Source organism: Coniophora puteana (assembly GCF_000271625.1).
Source record: "Coniophora puteana RWD-64-598 SS2 unplaced genomic scaffold CONPUscaffold_4, whole genome shotgun sequence".
Classification (NCBI taxonomy): Eukaryota; Fungi; Basidiomycota; class Agaricomycetes; order Boletales; family Coniophoraceae; genus Coniophora; species Coniophora puteana.
In genome coordinates, this window is record NW_006913056.1 from 594,650 (window position 1) to 614,207 (window position 19,558).

The window sequence follows — 19,558 nt, forward strand, 5'->3', positions numbered from 1 at the left end:
CCTACCGCAACATCATCAATACCGCTCTAACCCCACTTGAGTTTTTCCACCACTCGCGGACTGTTTAATTGAAGGGGCCTGTATTGCACCCACATGAAACCCAAAGAAGCGACGCTGAACGGAAAAGTTTTAGTTCAGGGTCCACGCCGCCCAAGACAGATTCGCCAACAGAACACACTTGCCTACTTATCTACGAGTGACCGCTTTTTCCGTACCAGGAGCGATCAAACGAAGTCTACAATACACAAATTCCTTTTCCCCCTCGGCGGATCGTCCGCAGGTGACGAAGCCTGGTAGTGATATAGAATCCTTCCGCTGTGCGCCTCTTGTTCAAAGTGCTGCATCTCCGCGTCTCTACTTACAAAGTCATCATAGAGCACGCCCAGGTAGTCCAAGTTCAGTGTGCTGTCCAGGAGTACAGGATGTTCGGTGGCTTCGTCGTAGTAATATTCTATGGCTCGCAATCCTGCTATGGCTTCCTTGTTCCAGTAGTAGAAGATGCAGCGTGCACTTCCGGTGAACGATGGCTGCATGTAGACACATGGGCGACAAGGAAAGTTCACCACAATGTGGGTAGTGACTTGGATCTCCTTCGATGCTGCCGGGCCGGTGTTAGATGGTATGAGTAGTTTGCATACAACAAGCGTGTAGACCTCATCGTGCTCGGTAAGCCCATGCACAATGACGTTGGTGTAGCCAGTTTCTCGATCTATGACGGAGTCCCGAAGTATGCCGAAGGAGATGGGTTCGAAAGCGTCAATGTCGCACGTAGATGTCACTGAAGGACATCCAGAGTCAGAACCAGCGGAGCTGGACATCAAGGACATAGCAGTGAGACACATTCTTGTTTCGGGTTCGTTAGGATGGGACTTCAGAGAAATCAGATGTGTGCTGCAAGCGTAGAAGTCTGGACCAAAAGGTATGTTGCCATCAGGAATCTGGGAGGAAGCGATGTGTTATCATTCATCACAGCGTGATATCTGGTACTCACAGTGAGAGTCGAGTCGTCCATGTCTTCTACTTCAAACAAAGGGCCACCTTCCACGTTAGAGATGTTGAAAACATATGCCATGCTCTTGTTCTTGAGCATATGACCAACTATGAGGTGGCGAGGGCTTGCTACGAGAGAGTGAAAGGAGTTCGCCTCCCGAGTATAACGGTACACGAGCTCAAACGTTAGCTCATCCCCACTGTCTTTCATCTTCATGATGAGTCTGTGTATAAAATGTCAGAGCTCTAAAGTTTGCGCCATATTTAAGCTAAAACTCACACTTCAGTATCTCTGGATTCGGAATTGGTCGTCTGAAGTCCAACGTAGGCGTGACCTTGACCTCGAAAATCGTGAACGTCGACAGAATCTATAGATATCACGGAGGCGTGCTCTCCGTCGAACTCGCGCACCACCTGCGGGTCGCCTAGCATGTCGTCATCCAGATTATAAAACAGGACTTTCCACTTGCGAATCGATGATCTAGAGTCAACGTAGAGCAAAACCTTTCCTGCGAGAGCTCGAGCGCCCCAACAGTCCGAACCATATTCCACGACCCATGATCGTACTGGAGAGCCACTGAGAAACATATTATGGCTGACCTTGGCGCTCTTTGTGAGAACAAATTCTAGATCTTGTTGAGATTGTGAAGGGAGCGGTCCGATGGTCCGAGGTAGTTGCGAGGACTTGTATAGCTCGTCCCAGAGCGCTCTCTCCAGCGTGACTTCTCGGAGACGTGTAGAGACCTAAACAGGACATATGTAATGTCGTGTTATAGAATAACGAGAGAGGGGCATACCTGCCGCAATCGTAGCACATCGATAATGTCAACATGTGCGATGATTTGGATGAGAACATCGAACGCAATGGTCTCCAGAGTGGTGACCATGGCGATAGTTGCTATGAAATGAGCTAGCTGCGATATATGGCCTTCGCGTGAATGAGGAACGATCAAGATCAAGAAGGTAGATGAGGTGAGTATCGCTAGATCATCGACTCAGGGAAGCAATCCGCTGCACGGTTTTTTGCTCTGAGACGTGGTAGCGAAGACCTTATCCCTACGTGGTGGACGATTGCGATCACAGTACTTTGACTAAGGTACTTCAGCGGGAAGAGAACTAGGAGACGACGAGAATTTATTGCCTAATCCAGAAATGCTTCAACACGCGATAAGAAACCCAGACGCGTGAAGTCCAAGTTTACATGTATCTACCTATACATAACGCGATAGCACATACTGATATGACTCCGAGAAAGTATGCCCTATAAAGCTACGAAAGTAGAGGGAACACAACATAAACGCGTAAAACAGAAGTCTGGGACGCGGCGATAAAAGAACTTTAGGGTGTAAGTAAATTAATCAACCGAGGTCGAATGGGACCGCCGGGAAATCGCATCGGTAACTACGTGTAACATAGTCGAAGCTTTAATTTAACATCGAAGAGAAATAGAAGAGACAAAGCAAGCAAATGCGCCAGCAACATAACAGGTAAATATCGAGAATGAACAATGACGAGCCTAGATGAACAGTGGTGAACGCTTCGAACGATGCGCGACATCCCCAGCTGGGCTTGGGATTGCAACCAATGATACACCATCTATTAATATTCTAGACACCCTGGGCACATCCCCGAGCCATCGTGGATACTGATAATAACATGAAGAAATGAGAACCTAATTGTCGTCAGACTGTTTGGCATCGTCGCGCGAGACGTGGCCAAGGTTGTGAGCTAGTATCACATCCGTAGGTGGCATCCAATGGACAAACGTGTTGGTCAAGCTATTGGTAATTAAGAGACCGAACATTACGTGGATCATGCAAAGTCTACAATACACATCTTACGCCTGTATCCCTGGCTACGACCATCGCCAGAGACCCCGTAGCTAAAGCTAAGTCTACCGAATTCGGGCTCGTTCTTTCCGCACTCCAGCCTGAAATCTCGTGCGTTTTCGTCTTTTACGCAATTTCGGAGATTTAACCCCGAACTGCACGTCACCCAAGCTTTCTGTTCCTCCTCATCGAAGATAATCTCCAGCACTTTGATGTTACCATTCATGTCATTTTCTGAAAGGAAGGTTGTGGAACCCAGCGAAGAAGGCTGAATCATGTAGGAGTCGTTGCGAGCGAGTGTAAATTGCGAGAGGATTTGTTTGTGGATTTCTATCATGCTGGGCCTGGAACTTTCTTCGGGACTAGCAGGAGGTATGACCAGACGAAAAACAACAAGCGAGCGAAGATGATGCGTCGGGGTAGCTTGTCCTTCTCTGATGACTGCCAGGAGAACGACGTCGGTCACTCCTGTCACTGGACTGATGACGGAGTCGCGAAGCATGACGATAGCTTGTATTTGGTTGGTGAAAACATCTAGTACTCCTCGAGAAGCTATAGAGACGCTATTGTTGAGCACGGAGGAGATCGGTACCGCGTAGATGTGAGCGGCTATGGCAGACGTAGGTTGTTGGTTCATTACGAAACGACCAGTAGTCAAGATATGAGTGCTCGTAATGATGTAAAGCTGTTGTGTAAGCTCTAGATTTTTCACGCCCTGAGTGATGCATGTTCGTTAGTTGAAAGTGGGAAAATTGACAGATGGAAGTCAGTCTCCTTACGAGGTCATTGTCGCCCATTTCCTGGATTAATCCTTCTTGAGCAAGATATACCACAAACTTCCTGTGGTCGCGACTTGTCACGCTCCAGTCGATCAAGAAGGCCGACGGGCCCCAGATCACTTCAACGGAGTGGCGGGGATGGAGCCCTACAAACGTGTGCTGTCGTTGATAGACTGGCTCTAGGTGAATTTTAGAATCATCTTCATAGTTCAGTTTCAATATGAGCCTTGTCATGTTTGAGCACATTGCGTGAAGTCACAACGTCTTGAAAATATAACTCACAGTCGTAAATCCCATCGCTGTGATCCCTGAAGATCGCCGGCCGTCCTAACGCTGGATCTTTCCAGAACCAAAAAGACATGTCGGCGTCCTTCGCGATCGATTACATCAACACCTCTCATCGCTCCTATACGACCTGAAGCAGCCTTAAGGATGACTGCTGGTTTGGCATCAGATGCCTTGATGTCACGACACATCACCATGTACAAGTCCAAGGATTGGGAGAAGACCCATCTTCCCGCCAAGAGCACACTTGTCACCATAGGGCTTTGCGGAAAGGCATACGATTGTACAGGTGTTTTCCGCACCAGGATATTATGGCGGACTCGCGTGGCTTGAGCGAGGATGCACTCCAGCATTTGCTGCGTCTGAGTAGTGAGCGGCCCGGGAAGGCGAGGAAGACGCGAAGATCTGTATAGGGTGCTCCAGATAAATCTCTCTTGCGTTAGAATCGAAAAGGTCTTCGAAACCTAGACGGTTTTGGTGGTTGATAGGTGTCACAGGAGATGGAAAGTAACTGGCTCACCTGACGAAGGCGTAGAACATCAAGGACGTCCAGACCGATGCAGACCTTGATGAGAACATCTGCAGGGAGCTGCTCTAATGTCAAAGACATTGATCGTGCGTGATCAAAGCGATTTGAAAGAAAATATTTTTGTGCCACAGCACTATGTGTACGTGAGTAAGTGGTGAGTGGCGTTCAAGTAGCTCGCGTTGCTGAAGTACAAGGGCCAGACGGGCGTAGTAAACGAGTGGCACGTTCCGGCTGCTGTTGAGTTTTTGGGCGCTGCGCCGTCTCTTGAAAAGATATGTGAGCAGTTTATCCGGCTTCCAACTCTGGTTAAGCCGAACCGCGTGCTTCCTTAACGATATGTCTGTGAGACATAGTATACAACGTGACGCTGTGAATATGATATGATACATGTACTAGCGATCAAGTCCTTCAATTTCAAAATGCAAAAGTCAATTAGGCAACAGGAACTTCTACGCTTCCACCACACACTCACTATCAGAACAGAGACTAAACTCGCTCTACACTTCGTCTCGGAGACCCACAGTCCGACAAGCCACCCCAAGCAGCATCGTTCCACGCTATCGTCGACTGAGAGCGTCCATAGTCCTCCTGTGTCTCTACAAAGTGCACTGAATCAAGGTCGACGGTCGTGAATGCACTCCCACCCACTCTCTCAGTCAAGATTGGTTTAGGCGGTGTCGTGGTGTCGTCATAATACGAGCTCTTGTCTGAGAGCAGGACGCGGAATAGGAACGTGACGGTCACGAGAAGGTTGCATGCGATGAGGTCGAGGGCGCACTGTCAGCCGCAGCGCGATTTGAGTCAGCGTCGAAGATGATCAAGGTGGTAAGCGGCAAAGGGAGGAGGGGCTCGTAAACGTAGGCTCTCACTTGTAAATTCGTTGTGATCATTGAGTACATCGTTGCCGAAACAATAAAAGCGTCATGTACGATGCTGACCGCAGCATTGAGTACGCCCGTGGCGAAAATGGAGAGGATGAGGATGCGAGGCAGGCAGGCGAGCTGGACGTTCCATAACATCGCCAGAGGAAGGCCCACGAGGATTATTGCGCTTATTGCGTCGGCTGGTTTCAAAGTGAGCAGCAAATTGTTCCATCAGCACACAATTGAACCGTAAGCAGGGGGAACAAAGCGCACTGATAATCAGTATGTACGCATACGCCGTAGAGGTTTCACATGCAGAGGACATGCTCTCACTGCAAAGCCACATTTTGCCCCCGAAGCTGACGGCCCAGAAGACAACAAAGAGCGCGAGGCTCGCGAGAATGAGTTTGCGGAAGCACGCGTTGGTTGTGACGCGCAGGACGGAGACGAGGATGCTTGCGCGGGTGGACCTAAGCATTGTCATGAAGGAACGGGGTGGTGTAAGTGGTAGGAGGATATCGCCGCGTAAAATAGATAGCAGGATAAAACAGACCAGACTTCCATCACGAAGACCATGAGATCGAGCCAGAAAAAGATGCGATCAGCTTGAGCTGTCCAGTCCGCGCCACCGGGCCCCAGTGTCAGCGCCAAGCATAACTTGAAAGAAAAGGAACACAGAAGTAGGGAGATGAAAGTACTCACGTGCGCTAGGAAGGTACATCAGCCACATGCATATCATGCACAGTGCACAAAACAGCGTCCCGAGCAGCGCGAGCACGTCTTCCACCCAGTACCGCCCCCTCCGTATCCACATCCGGAGCACAGTCAGCGCGATTCCGAGCGCGTACACGCCAGTCTGGGCTCCTGTTTGCGCGCATACATGGAAAATGCCCGTGCATCGAGTTGCGTGTGTCAGCTAAAGTTCGAGTTTTGCAAGCAGCATTCGGAGTGGTAGCGCGCGCTGCGACACTCACCGAGATACGCGATTGGAAGCGGAGGGGGAGCGTGGTTATTATCGCCCATGCCAGAGGCTAGGCTGGGGAGAAAGGGGGTAGACGAAAGCCACTATCCACCGCAGGTTCTCCAGAGGTGGGGGGAGCCTTGATGTCGTCGTGGTTTACAAACAAGTTTAAACAAGCGGCTAGCAGCCCTCGTGCGTGTTGGCTGTCATGGCTAAATGCATTTACCACAAGCTCGTTCGGCAGATTGTGAAGGATGTACAGTAAATCGCGAATGGCGCGCAAAGTAACGCAGCCGCTCACAGCCGAAACCCGACAGCCCGGCGGCTCATTGTAGTTTCTCAGGGTCGGTCCCGATTCTCTTGATAAGTCTTGATAGACCATAATGACAGTGACAGATCATGAACTCAGCGGCGACGGAGAAAAGAAATTTGACGTGTCGGAGGCAAAACCTCGAGCAAAAATAAACTGGTAGTATAGCCAGGTAGGCCAAAGCTATTCACAGGGGGAGTAGCCCAATAAGTTCTCAAAATTTATTGTGGAATTATTGTGGATGCAGTTTAATGAAATTTTGCCAGGACAGTGAGACTTGTTTTGGAGCTTACCAGGGACGCATTTTGAATAAAGTTTGGCGATTTACACGTGACACGGCCAATTTGGTCATAAAAGATAATTTGATCAGAATATCTCCCCGCTAAGTACCAAATAAGTTTCGCTTTTCCTGCAAAACAAAGTTAAAATACGTCTTCAATATTTCTACCATAAGTCCCGAGAACTTATCGGGCTATTCCCGCTGTGTATTTACCAAGGTGACTACCTGGAGATCTTCGGAGCGTGCTGGTGACCAACTGTGCTGGGTGAGTTTGCGTGTTGTCAGAAAGCTCGAGAAGGATTACGAACTTTGAGATGATTCTGAGGGTGATTGGACGCGCTTTGAAAGGGGAGTGCTGTCGGACGGGTGCTGCTGCTAGGGTATCAAAATTGTTCCGAGAGATATCGGTATTTTGATAGGCTTTGATAGGTTTCTGACCTTTACATGCGCGTACACGATCGGCGCAACAGGATGCAACAGAGGACGTGGCAGCTGTCATAGGCTGACATAGGCTGACATGGCATGGCCGACATCCGGTCGGAGGTCCTAGACTGTCCTGTAGGAGAGTTGGCATATGCGATCACAGCTCAACTTAATCATCTTCTAGCTCAAGGTGGACAGACAACGCCGAATTTCTTGGAGCTGAATTACTAGTATGATAACATAAATCAATAAATATGCCGGATAGCTCGGTGAATACCTTCCACAGCGCGCGAGTCCATGCAGGCTTGCTATGACAAGCCCAGTGCCACCAGCGCCATTTTTTCAGTCAGCAACGCAGCGGATCCCGACTCGCAGCCTCACTGCTAGGCATCGTCCCCGTCCCGCTTCTTCCCCTCGTCCGGCCCGTCCGTGTACCGTTGTTGTCCCATGCAGGATCCCAAGCTATCGTCGAACGCCCATGACCGTTTTCACGCCCCGAGTCATTATCGAAGTTCACCGAGCCGAGGTCAACGGTAGTGAGCATGTCGAGCCCCTCGACGAGGTCGTTCGTGTATCTGATGGCGGTGGCAAAGTCCAAACTCGTTACGTGGGGCCGGTTGGCCGCGGACGCCTTGTCAGTCATGTACGCGCTCCGTATTTCGCGGGCTTTGTGAGCTTCGATGACGCGGTAGACGAACGTGACGGTGACAAGGAAGTTGCACACGGTAAGGTCGGCGGCACACTGAGTGATATAAATGCATAGTAAGGTCCAAGTCAGAGGTACTTGGACGGCGATTCACCAGCGTACCTGGATATGCCCTGTGATACCCGTAAGTGGCGTCTGCGGAACAAGGAAGATAGCGTGCACGTAGCTCACGGCAGCGGTTATAACGCCCACGCCGAATACAAGAAGAATGAGCGTCTTGGGTATGCGTGCGAGCTTGACGTTCCACAGCATTATAAGCGGAAGAGCAACAAGAACGAATGTGCTTGCTACATCCACTGTCGAGCCAGATCACACGTCAGCTCTGTACAATTCAGAGAGAGAGAAAAAGGGTATAGGTGGATGCAACGCACTGCTTATGATCACATCCGCATACACCTGCGTCGTCTGACACGCGTATGTCAGGTTGCTCCCGCAGAGCCACATCTTCGCTGAAAACTCGACGGCCCACAACACGAGGAAGAGGGCGAGGCTCACGCGGATGAGGAGCGAGAAGCGGGCACTGGTCGAGATGCGCATAATGGAAATGAGGATGCTCGTGCGCGTGAACCTGCCAGTGCGTCGCGTGGTGAGGAACGTGAAATGGATGGTAGTGAGGATGGTGGTGCGCACCAGACGACGTTTGCGAAGGTGACCACGCCGAGCCATTGGAATGCACGGTCGACCATGGCTGAAGGACGCGAATGGGCAATACGCACATCATTTTATGGTAGGAGTGGAGGGCGTTAGCAATTGAACCCGAGCTCAGCGACACCTGGACGAGCGGGACGTACGTGCATGGGGAATGAACATGAGCCACATGCCTACGATGCACAACACGCAAAACAGCCCAGCAAGCAATGCGAACACGTCCTCCCACCAGTACCTCCCGCGACGGATCCACAGCCGGAACGCGGTCAAAACGAGTGCGAAAGCGTAGAAGCCCGTTTGGATACCTGACAGTGTTATGCACCCTCCAGGTTAGCCCACGGAAGTTGCTTGTAGCAGACTGCGTAAGTACCCACCCAGATAGGTCTTGGACAGCCCTGGAGGCAGGATACTCTGGTACACTTCATTCTTGGCCATAGCTGGCCCAAAGCTGGCAAAAGTCCGCGTCACCAGTTACCGCGGGTAGGGCTGAATGTTGCCAGCCGGTCCAGATGCCGACTGCAGAGTGCAGCAGTGTGCAGCACGCAGCGGGGCGAGCAAATGTCCACCGGTCACTCAGACCAGACTGAGTGTTTAAGAGCAAAAAGAGAGATGAACGACGATGAAGACGGAGTGGAGCGCGAGCATGCCGCATTGCTCTCAGGCTGGCCTGCACTGAATGGACGGGTTGTCCATGCGAGCCTACACTGCGCGACGCGCGCATGGGGCAGGCGCCGACACATTGGCGCGTCGGGCTCTATGATGGGTGATGCCGAACCGCCGCGGCCCGCATGTCCTTGAACCTCGACTTTGCAGGTACTCAATAATCTCTGAGAAATTCCACTCGGGTGAAACGACGGGCACATGAATCCGGGATCATAGGTCACCGCTGCAGCCTGCCACGAAAATGCAGCAAAGGTGGCTCGGTTACCATCGTTCAGATCGAACGGATGACGACTCCGACTTTAAACACGCTCGAAGTTGAACGTTTATTCTTCGTTCCCAGCCATCGCGCCTATATCCAGTACAGAAGTTGTATGCTACCGACAGAGACCAAAGTTGTATGCGTGCGGCACCAACAGTGGTGTACCAAGAAATTATTAGGTGCATGTGCGCAATGGTTCCTTAGGAACAACTCCCAGGTGTGATGCACTATGCATAGTCCGTCGAGGCAGAGCATCGCGGTCAACATTCCATGTGGCAGTATGTGGAACACAACGCAGCCTGCAAGTCCCAACTAGCAGCTCCAGCCACTAACGGGCATAATCGCGTTCGTTCCGCATATTCTCCCTCTTGCCTGGGTGTGACCTTTGACATTGATGTCGAACGCGGGTGGTATCTTGCTTACATCGATAACTTACAACATCTCATCACGAATCCGCCGACCGCTCGATTCCATATCCGAGCCCGCTCTCACGTCCACGTTCGCTACCAGAATGATGGTCGAAGCCCGCCGAATCGAGCTCGAGCTCGACAGTCGTGAGCACATAACGGCCCTCGACGACGTTGTTCGTGTACCGCGTCGCGGCGCCCAAGCCACTGATGTCGTCTGTCGACGTCGTGATATCGCCCGTGTCTGTAGTAGTACTCCGGTTCTTGTTGCGGCGCCTGCGGGTCCGCAGGACGCGGTAGCCGAACGTGACGGTGACGAGGAGGTTGCATACAATCAGGTCGACGGCACACTATCCGTCCCCACAATCAATGTGAACGTTCGCAGTGAGACAGAGCGTTCGCAGCGAGCGGTGCGTCGCTCACCTGGATGTTCCCCGTGATCCCCGTGAGCGGCGTCTGCGGCGCGAGGAAGACGGCGTGCACGTAGCTCGCGGCGGCGTTGACGACGCCGACGCCGAACACGAGGAGGATGAGCGTCTTGGGCATGCGCGCGAGCTTGACGTTCCACAGCATGAAAAGTGGGAGCGCGACGAGGATGAATGTGCTTGCGACGTCCACTGCCGGGTGGCACAGCGCGTGAGTCGGTGTGTTGTCATTTCCCTTTGAAGAGAAGGAGGGACAACTCACAGCTGATGATGATGTCCTCGTACACTAGTGAAGTTTGACACGCGTACGTGAGGTTGCGCCCGCAGAGCCACATCTTGGAGGAGAACTCGACAGCCCACAAGAGCACAAAGAGGACGAGGCTTGCATGGATGATGAGAGAGAAGCGCGGGCTCGTCGAGACGCGCATGATGGAGACGAGTATGCTTGTCCGTGCGAGCCTGTCGTGTGTCAACGGTTGTTTCATCCGCATGAGTAAAGGTGTAAAGTAGGAGGTGCAAGAGATGCGGCGCACCAGACAGCATTTGCGAATGTCACCATGGCGAGCCACTGGAACGCGCGGTTGATCTTAGCTGTTTCCATTAAAGGCGGAGTCGTACGCAGAGGCAATCATAGCACCACAGGCCTGCCATCAGCGACGGAGGCCAACACGAATACCTGAGTCATGGGAGGCAACCCACCAACGTCGGGAAAGTACATGAGCCATAGGCTCACGTTACAGAGGACGCAGAACACCCCCGCGACCAAAGCGAGTATGTCCTCCCACCAGTATCGCCCCCTGCGAATCCACAGCCGGAACGCGGTCAACGCGAGTGCAAACGCGTAGAGGCCTGTCTGGAGGCCTATGCACATGTCCCCCAGCCATGGTTTAGGTTAGAGGATAAGTTAGGAGGCAATGAGGGACGCCGTGACGCACAGAGATACACTATGGATATCCGCGGGGGTGTAGCGCCCTGGTACTCGTCTGGGGTGTGGGTGCTCATGGCTGCAAGCAGAAGCGGGACAGAGTCAAAAAGGGACGCAGGGAAGTGAGCGCCGTGGGCGCGTTTAAAGATTGCTGGATGTATGCAGAAGCGGCCCGTGGGCAGCGGAGGGCGGGATCGAGCGCTGGAATGTCGGGATAGCTGGAGATCCCATGAATGATCGTAAGTGGGTGCGTGTGTAGGTCAACCACGGTTTACGTTATTACGAGCGCGATTTAAGGCTTCGAGGTCGCTATTCCAGGGGCTTTGAAATAGATTTGCCCAGTTCGCTCCCTGAGTCGCGAAGAGAATGTTCTTCCAAGGGCTCGGAACGTTCAATGAAGCATCATTTGTTAGACGTCGGTGACTCTCCAGATGTGTGGTGACCATAGAGTGTGGACGTGTGTCATGGAAAGAAGGTGCGAACACTTGGCGGAGAAGACACATTGTGAGAAACGTCAAGTTGAAGTTGACAGCGCTCTATCCGTTTTGTATTGCGCCACATCTCAGAGATTGGCCTAACGTGTGAGCTTTTTCGAACCTCGGCTGATGTCGGTCTCAGCCTCTGAGATATCAGCGATTTGGGGCATATTGCTCGAGTTCCCGCATGTTCTGCTGAAGGGAGCGAAGAGAGTGGCGACAAGGTGGTGGAGGTCGAGAGAAAGCCGAGGAGCCGGAGGAAGCACGTGTTTTGAGGCCGAAGAGCCAATCGGCGGTCGGGAGACGCGGACATAACCTCAAAATCAGCTCCTGTTCCCCGCATGTCTTATACCCGGTCCACTCTCTCCTGCTCTTCAGCTTGAAGTCAGCCCGTGAAGACCTTGAATTGATCAAAGACACATCGAATAATCTTCTGGTCGAGCCCGATAGACGCTAAGGGTGAGCACGCTGACCGAGCACGTAAGCTTTGTGCGCACGCTCATTCAAACTCGTGCAGACGACCAGCGCTCTCGTGACACCCATTCTTCTTGCTCTCACAGCTATACAATTGTTTACCCCCTCCCCACCTCTCTCACCCGCAGCCCCTCCATTGGACTTTGCTCTCTGACGTATACAACTCCTCGAAGACATGGCACTCCCGATGCTAGCAGGTGGCGCTGAGTGCGGACCATCCAACCCCTTACAGGGCCTCACGAAGAGATTCGATCAGGATCGCGGTGTCCAGCAGGTATGTTCTCGTGCTCTTACTTGCCGCCTTCACACTTCGAACTCTTTTTCGTCACCCACCCTCTTGTGTACCATACCCTTTCGCTCCTGTCTCACAAACACTGACACCATCTCTGTAGGACTACTTCAACGCCCCGCGCGCAGGTTCTTCACGCGACGTCTTTCGCACCGTTCGCGGCGCCGCACCAGGCCTCGAGCAGGACGCATCCCGATTCTTCTCCCAGTCCCAGCAGGGTGGTGGCCCGGCGCCTGCGTTCGACGTGAATGCGCTAAGGAACGCGCTTCCAGGGCCGGCTTCGGTGCCTGGGATTCACTCTCCTATCACGCATGCACCGTCGCCTGTGGCCATGGGCGGGGCACCCTGGGCCGCGGATTTTATGAGCACTTTGGCGGGGCCGAGTCAGGCGCCCGTGCAGCAGCAACAGCAGCAGCAGCAGCAGATGCAAAGACAGGGGCAGCAGAGTGTGATGAGCCCGGGCGTTCAATGTGAGTTCCTCCGACTTGTGCCCCCAAGGTGGGTGTCGCTGACAGGACGGATGCATAGCTCCTGGGATCTGGAACAACTCGTACATGAGCATGGGCTACCAGCAGATGGGCGGCATGATGATGCCTATGAACCAGCCGCAGACGCAGACGGCGAAGCCCGCGTTGCAGGCGGACCGTGCGTATCATCTTTTTCGACGATTTCTCATTGTTCTCACTAATTGCCACTCATGACACACGTAGACATATCATGGGACCACGAATTTCAATCCCAAGAAACCCTCCTCTCCTTCCAAATGCCCTCCCAATCCATCATCACCTCCTCCGGCGAGCCCTCCTTCGCGGAAAAGCTGCAGCAAATTGAAGAAGCCACGTCCTCCATGGAGTACACCCACACCGCGCGGCCTCCACCAGACGAAATGGCGCGCATCGCAGCCGAAGTGCTGCACACCGTGCAGAGCGAAGCGAACCCCAAGTTCAAGCAGAGCGCGTTCATGGACCTCATGCGCCAGCTGCGCGACGGCGAGGTCGTCGTCAGCGAAACCGGCGTCGAGGCTGCCACCGCCGACCGCCCTACGTCCGCGCACCACGCTGATGTGAAGGGCAAAGGGCGCGCTGTCGAGCCCGTACCGCTCGCTGGGGTGGGGATGTCGCGGCAGGGAGAGAACGTGAGTGGGCCGCTCATGGGCCAGGCGGACGAGAGCAGGGCCGCTGTGGATCCGAACGATGCGTACTTTGCGCAGGAGAACGCCGAGTTCCAGCGGTACTGGGCCGCGCAGCGCCCGGGCGGTCCGCGTGCGCATGAGGCACAGCAAGCAAATGCGGACGCGATGGGGTGGAGCCAGCTGGAGAGCTCAATGGACGACTTTATGGGCGACTGGCGCGCGAGCAATGCTGCTGGTGCCGGTCGCAACGCTGAGGCCGCGGCGACGAGGAGGGCGAGCGAGGAGGGGAGGGCGATGAGAGCGGAGATGCTGGCGCGGATGCGGGAGGAGGCGGACGGGAAGGCGTATTACCGCTTTGTGGAGGATAATCTGTATCTTGCGCGCGCGGCGCGCGAGGGGCTGGGGGAGATGATGCAGGGCCAGGCGAGGGGGATGGAGGGGATGAGCGCGGCGCAGCGGATGCATGAGGTGCGCTTTTTCACGTCACCCCAGTCATACTTATTCAGTTAAGGCTGACTGACAACCCACCGCTGCCGCTTGTTGCTTGAAACGCACAGAGCGTCCTCGCGCTTGAAGCAGCCGTCCAGCACGACCCGACGAACGCGCGGCTGTGGTACGCGCTCGGTGTGAAACAGCAGGAACACGAGCGCGAGGCGCCCGCTGTCGCCGCGCTCGCGCAGGCGGTGGCGCTTGATCCGCGCTTCCGCGACGCGCACCTCGCGCTCGCCGTCTCGCACACGAACGACGGGAACCGCGCGGGCGCCTTCCGCGCTGTGCGGAGCTGGCTCACGGGGCACGAGGAGTACCGCAACGTTGCCGCGCGTGTTGGCGCGCGTATGCGTATGGGAGGGTCGCAGGTCCAGGGTATGAGTGTTGGGGAGGTGGACGATGTCGGGGCGCGGTTTAACACTGTATGGGATGGGAGTATGGGTATGGGTATGGGAGGGGAGACGGGTGGGGTGGACGGTCGCGGGATGGTTTCGGAGGGCGAGTTTCAGGCGCTCATCGAGTTGCTCATTGAGGTGGCGCGGAGCCCGCGGGAGCCCGGGGAGGTGGACGCGGATGTGCAGGTTGCGCTCGCGATTTTGTTGAATACGACCGAGGTGCGTTGATTTCTGTCCGCCAGCCGTGCCCGGTGGCGATGTGTGTGCTGAGTGATAATCATGGGATTTAGGACTATGCGAAAGCGCAGGACTGTTTCCTCACGGCTTTGGCTGTACGGCCTGATGTATGCAATCTTACGCTCACTAAACGCATGGCACGATTGCTGACTGTATCTTCAACGCAGGACCCGCTGCTGTACAACCGCGTCGGCGCGACTATGGCTAACAACGGGCAGGCCGAGGAGGCGCTGCAGTACTACTACAGAGCGCTTGAGCTCAATCCCGCGTATATCCGTGCTCGGTGCGTTCCAGTACCTTCTATACTCTTGTGAAAAGCAGCTTTGACTGATGTGGGCGTAGATTCAACCTCGGCATCTCGTGCATAAACCTCCGCGTGCGTCCCTTCCCTAGCCATATCTCCCTACTCACACGATCCTGACGTCACTCTCCCTGGTCTAGCGCTACGAAGAGGCAGCCCAACATGTGCTCGACGCGCTCGTCCTGCAGGAGAGCGATGGCGGGGACGCGTACGACGGCCCCGCGGGCGGTGACAAGCGCGGCGTGACGAGCGGCGTGCTCTGGGAGAGCCTCAAGACGACGTGTCTGCATCTGCAGCGCATCGATCTCGCGACGCTGTGTGATCGGCGGGACCTGGATGGTGAGTCGTCCTTTTTTAGCTTATGTGATGAGGACTGATTGGCTGGTCCGGTGAAGCGTTTCGCGGAGCGTTCTATGAGGGCGCACACTAGATAGTGTAGAGACATGGATTCCTGTCGATGTGCTCTATATTCTATTCCACGATCTATACCGATGCTGTATACTCTCTTGTGTACTCTCAATCTCAGTCGCTCCGATCCCTACACCGGCACCGTCGGCTGCGGCTGCGCCAGCCGTATCCTCCCCTCGTCATCATACAGCAGTTCGCGCACCTTGACGCTCCTCAAGTGGTTCTTCCCGCTCAGACTCGTATCGTGGTAAAACAGCCACCACCTCCCCCCAAACTCGACGATGGAGTGGTGCGTCGTCCACCCCTGCACGGGCTCCAGAATCCTCCCGCCATACGTGAACGGCCCCAGTGGGCTATCGCCCACGGCGTACACGAGGAAGTGCGTGTCGCCTGTGCTGTACGAGAAGTAATATCTGCCGTCGCGCTTGTGCATCCAGCTCGCCTCGAAGAACCGCTTGTCGTGCCTGGAGGCGTGGATCGGCGCGCCGGTGTCGTCGTCGAGGATGACGAGGTCCGCCACGGGCCCGGCGAAGCTCCGCATGTCCGGCGCGAGCAGCGCGACCTTGGGGAAGAGCGCGGGCTCGTCGTCGTCACCGGACGCCTCCATGCTCTTGTACGCTTCCTTATCGAACTGCGACGTGTCGCGCCAGCACTGCAGCTGGCCGCCCCATATCCCGCCAAAGTACAAATAAGCCTGCCCGTCGTCGTCGACGAACGCGGCCGGGTCGATGCTGAAGCTCCCCGGGATCGGCTCGGGCTCGGGCGCGAACGGCCCCTCGGGGCGGGCGCCCACCGCGACGCCGATGCGGAATACGCCGGCGTGGTCGCGCGCGGGGAAGAAGAGGTAGTATTTCCCGTCTTTGGGGTTGAACGCCGCGTCGGGCGCCCACATCTGCTTCTGCACCCAGGGCACGGCGGGCGCGGCGAGGACGGCGCCGTGGTCCGTGACGAGGCCCGCGGCGAGCTCTTCTTGGGCGTTGGCGGGGGCGGAGGAGAATTCGGGGATGTGAGGGAGGCTGTAGACGTGGTAGTCGACCATGTCGTATTGGTCGCCGTTGTCGTTGTCTGTGACGGTGGTTTCGCGGTCATGCGAGGGGTAGATGTATACGCGCCCGTTGAAGACGTGGGCGGACGGGTCCGCGGTGTAGCGGTGCGTTATGAGGGGCGGCGGGTCCATGGTGGGTCTTTGTATCTGTGGGCTCTCAGAATAGTTTCAGAGTGCTCGTCGGGGAACGAGGTGCGGGTGGGGCGAGCGGCGACGGTGGTTGATAAGCTCTGCTCCTGAGATCTTTGGACAAGGGGGCCATCCAGTATATCTACGCTGCCGCCTCCGCTGTAGCTTGCCGTGATACATGCCACGCGCTTGTGCGTTTAGGCTGAAGACTCTGAGACGGCGAAAACTTGGCGAAACTGGAGTTGGCATGGTCATGGGTCTTGCTCTGTAATGCTTGGGGATTGTGTTCGGGCCGAGATACCCGTGCGACCGTTTGGCTCTGCTGAAGAGCGCAGCCATGTTGATTTGGCTTCATCTCATAAGGCACTGTGCCTTCAAGTCTGCTAGCACGACTTCAGAACGTGTTAGGACATAAACCTGCTGGATTCTATGGATGACGTACAATAGTCTTATACTCTAAGATCCTTCCTGCCAACCTGCTTACATCGAATGCCGATCCTTGTCTTCTGGTGTTGACCGCGCTAAAGCCCTGACGAGTTTGTCTCTACAACCGTCTTTACCATCCTGACCCATCATAACGTACCCCCAACGAGTTCGGGACCAGAATAGTTAGTGTCGCTAGCGAGCAAAAAATTGCCAACGTTCCGAAGAATGGTACGCATGGATGTGATGTTGAACGGGCGATGGCACGAATGCGTCAATGGAGAGGGATTACCCACTGCACCAAATCTACTGCAGTGTTTCATGCTGCTGATGAGTCCGCAGCAGACCTGAAAGTCAGAATAAGGAGGTCAGACAAGTCACTTTACCAGCGCATATATCAACCAAAAACATACGTCTCGCCCGTAACATCTCCCACATTCGAGCTCGTATTCATGCTCGCGTTTGTGCTTCCTCCCTGCTGAAACTGGTGCCCGTGAGCCTGGGCATGCGCGTGGGCGGCGGGGCCGCGCGTGCCGGGGAAGATGCCCATGGATTTGACGGTGTTGAGCGTCTGGGCGTCGAACGCGGGCAGGTCGGAGAGCTCGCGGAGGCGGGCGAGGGAGCGGGTGCGCATGTTGGCGAGGGTGCGCTGCTTGTCGACGAGCTCGCGGACGTCTTGGACGTCTGCATCGGACATGGGGATCGCTGTTGGGGCGCGGCGGATCATAATGTGAGAATGGGTTCAAACGGTGAGTCCCGTCGAGGTGTATGCGTGTCGTAGCAGGGTGGATGGTGCAGATAATAGACGAGGGCTGCGCTGAGGCGTGTGTCGGCGCCAGTTTGGCTGCGGCGCGGCAAAAAGCAGTCCGCAGGCGCCTGAATCGAGGACACGACACCTCCATCCCTCTCCATCCCAAACTCAAATACTGCGCTCATCTCCCTCGACAGTCCACCCCACGCCTCTCCTTCCTCCAAACCCTCCTACATCGCCCAGACTACTCGCTTCCCCCAACAAATCTACCTCTTTCCCGAACCTGTCAAGATGGAGATGGCCCTGCGTGTTGCTGAGACTCTCAAGTCTTTCAGGGTGCGTCTTGATTGCATTCCTCTGGCTTCGGCTCGCTCATTTAGTTCGCTCTATGTTTTCCTGAAATACAACTCGCCAACTTCCTCGAACGTCTCGATATGCTTTCACTCCACAGGAGACCCGTCTGAGTGCTCTCCGCCCACCCAGCGAATTCTTCGATGTCCACCGCATCTCCCGCCCCGCCGACGTTAACCAGGCAGTCTCCGTACGTCATCTAGTCTTTGACCAGCGCGATCTCACTCAAGCTGCGGTATATAGCGGATATCATACAACACCCGCTACTTCTCGGGCAACTACCTCGTTATCTTCCTCGCCCTCTCCGTCTATGCCCTGTTCGTCCTTCCACCACCACCGCCTTCACTCCTACTCACCCTGACCTCTACCCTCTGCTCTTGCCCTCTTTCCTATCCCATAGTATCACGAGCCCTTGGCTGCTCGGCGCGCTCGCCTTCCTCATCGGCGGCTTCATCCTCATCAACAGGTTCGGCGCAGACCCGATGCAGTTCGGCGATGCCACCATCACCCAGAAGTCGCTCTACACCGGCCTCTTCGTGATCGGCATCCCGCTCCTCTGGTTCGCGTCCCCCTTCATGGTCATCTTCTGGCTTATCGGCGCCTCCGCCTTCCTCATCCTCGGCCACGCGTGCGCGCTTGAGCCCGGCGTCGAGAGCGAGTACGCTGGACTCGGCGAGTCCGTCTAAGCGTGGGCCTTGTGGCTGGCCACTTGTCCTTGTGGACTGGGGAAGAGCCTGGATTGAGGTTGAGCGCAAGCAGAGATAAGGAGGGTGGTGGAGGGGTGTAGAGGGGCGGGCGTGGCTGCGCCAGCCCGGGGTGAGCAGAGTTGGCTGGTGGTGGCGAAATGGCCACCGCGGGAGCAATACCAATGCTCGTTCGTCGTTCTTGGTCTCAGTAAATCTTAACTGAACATTTATTTCATAAGCTTGTGGTCTGAGTCTCTCGCTGATAACGTACCTATGCGTGTTGTAGACTTTCATCCTTTAATTATCGCTGCGCACCTCGTGCGTTGTGTTTTTCCAAAGTTTCCTGTTACATATATCTAGGGAGAGAGCTTTTGGATTGTCTGACCTGCTTCGGACTGCGTTTCGGGGTCGCCGTTTGGGATCTTCGGGGCAATCTGGCGGAGCATATAACTACAAGTATGTGCCGAGTTACGCTTTGCATGGCTCGATCGAGTGTCAATGCCAGGCATGCGGAAGAAAAAATGCGCTCTTTCGCTTCGAAACCTCCGATGTGACGGACCGATCACCTGTCAAAAACGATGGTTGGTTTTCGGAGCATTCCTCTCACCCGTAGCGGTACAATACAGCGGCCCCGAGCGGCGCAAACTCACTTGAAAGTGCATCTGGCAAGTGAGTACGAACTTTCTTGCG

General features: G+C 54.8%; 8 protein-coding genes across 8 annotated transcripts; 2 read left to right on the top strand and 6 right to left on the bottom strand.

Moving 5' to 3' along the window:
* Positions 1-75: 75 nt before the first annotated feature.
* CONPUDRAFT_136021 (uncharacterized protein) lies at positions 76-846 on the bottom strand. The gene is made up of 2 exons (XM_007768536.1): positions 183-846; positions 76-114 (listed from the first exon to the last, which is right to left on the bottom strand). The coding sequence occupies exon 1, from the start codon at positions 840-842 to the stop codon at positions 225-227; it is 618 nt and encodes a 205-aa protein (XP_007766726.1). The 5' UTR covers positions 843-846; the 3' UTR covers positions 76-114; positions 183-224.
* Positions 847-2,662: 1,816 nt separating this feature from the next.
* On the bottom strand, positions 2,663-6,298 carry CONPUDRAFT_71471 (uncharacterized protein; the record flags this gene model as incomplete). Its single annotated transcript, XM_007768240.1, has 13 exons — positions 2,663-2,718; positions 2,832-3,534; positions 3,599-3,824; positions 3,881-4,288; positions 4,404-4,477; positions 4,556-4,752; positions 4,934-5,189; positions 5,351-5,475; positions 5,609-5,745; positions 5,829-5,932; positions 5,978-5,982; positions 6,026-6,139; positions 6,250-6,298. The coding sequence occupies 13 exons, from the start codon at positions 6,296-6,298 to the stop codon at positions 2,663-2,665; spliced, it is 2,454 nt and encodes an 817-aa protein (XP_007766430.1).
* A 604-nt stretch (positions 6,299-6,902) lies between these two features.
* Positions 6,903-7,456, bottom strand: CONPUDRAFT_142921 (uncharacterized protein). The gene is made up of 2 exons (XM_007768537.1): positions 7,135-7,456; positions 6,903-7,082 (listed from the first exon to the last, which is right to left on the bottom strand). The coding sequence occupies exons 1-2, from the start codon at positions 7,398-7,400 to the stop codon at positions 7,019-7,021; spliced, it is 330 nt and encodes a 109-aa protein (XP_007766727.1). The 5' UTR covers positions 7,401-7,456; the 3' UTR covers positions 6,903-7,018.
* A 139-nt stretch (positions 7,457-7,595) lies between these two features.
* Positions 7,596-9,038, bottom strand: CONPUDRAFT_71472 (uncharacterized protein; the record flags this gene model as incomplete). The annotated part of the gene is made up of 7 exons (XM_007768241.1): positions 7,596-7,991; positions 8,058-8,090; positions 8,127-8,251; positions 8,327-8,523; positions 8,586-8,643; positions 8,747-8,908; positions 8,978-9,038. 7 exons carry the CDS (start codon positions 9,036-9,038, stop codon positions 7,596-7,598), a joined length of 1,032 nt encoding a protein of 343 aa, XP_007766431.1.
* A 536-nt stretch (positions 9,039-9,574) lies between these two features.
* On the bottom strand, positions 9,575-11,826 carry CONPUDRAFT_163830 (uncharacterized protein). The gene is made up of 6 exons (XM_007768538.1): positions 11,293-11,826; positions 10,995-11,218; positions 10,891-10,943; positions 10,620-10,816; positions 10,356-10,549; positions 9,575-10,282 (listed from the first exon to the last, which is right to left on the bottom strand). The coding sequence occupies exons 1-6, from the start codon at positions 11,357-11,359 to the stop codon at positions 9,971-9,973; spliced, it is 1,047 nt and encodes a 348-aa protein (XP_007766728.1). The 5' UTR covers positions 11,360-11,826; the 3' UTR covers positions 9,575-9,970.
* A 522-nt stretch (positions 11,827-12,348) lies between these two features.
* Positions 12,349-15,505, top strand: CONPUDRAFT_163831 (TPR-like protein; the record flags this gene model as incomplete). The annotated part of the gene is made up of 10 exons (XM_007768539.1): positions 12,349-12,506; positions 12,625-12,991; positions 13,050-13,166; positions 13,232-14,121; positions 14,211-14,756; positions 14,828-14,881; positions 14,942-15,057; positions 15,117-15,150; positions 15,216-15,414; positions 15,471-15,505. The coding sequence occupies exons 1-10, from the start codon at positions 12,408-12,410 to the stop codon at positions 15,503-15,505; spliced, it is 2,457 nt and encodes an 818-aa protein (XP_007766729.1). The 5' UTR covers positions 12,349-12,407.
* Positions 15,506-15,546: 41 nt separating this feature from the next.
* CONPUDRAFT_101066 (glycoside hydrolase family 43 protein) lies at positions 15,547-17,892 on the bottom strand. The gene is made up of 3 exons (XM_007768540.1): positions 17,494-17,892; positions 17,100-17,427; positions 15,547-17,049 (listed from the first exon to the last, which is right to left on the bottom strand). The coding sequence occupies exon 3, from the start codon at positions 16,658-16,660 to the stop codon at positions 15,614-15,616; it is 1,047 nt and encodes a 348-aa protein (XP_007766730.1). The 5' UTR covers positions 16,661-17,049; positions 17,100-17,427; positions 17,494-17,892; the 3' UTR covers positions 15,547-15,613.
* Positions 17,893-18,119: 227 nt separating this feature from the next.
* CONPUDRAFT_120869 (prenylated rab acceptor PRA1) lies at positions 18,120-19,411 on the top strand (the record flags this gene model as incomplete). Its single annotated transcript, XM_007768541.1, has 4 exons — positions 18,120-18,167; positions 18,283-18,372; positions 18,426-18,499; positions 18,583-19,411. 4 exons carry the CDS (start codon positions 18,123-18,125, stop codon positions 18,866-18,868), a joined length of 495 nt encoding a protein of 164 aa, XP_007766731.1. The 3' UTR covers positions 18,869-19,411.
* Between the last annotated feature and the right edge of the window lie 147 nt (positions 19,412-19,558).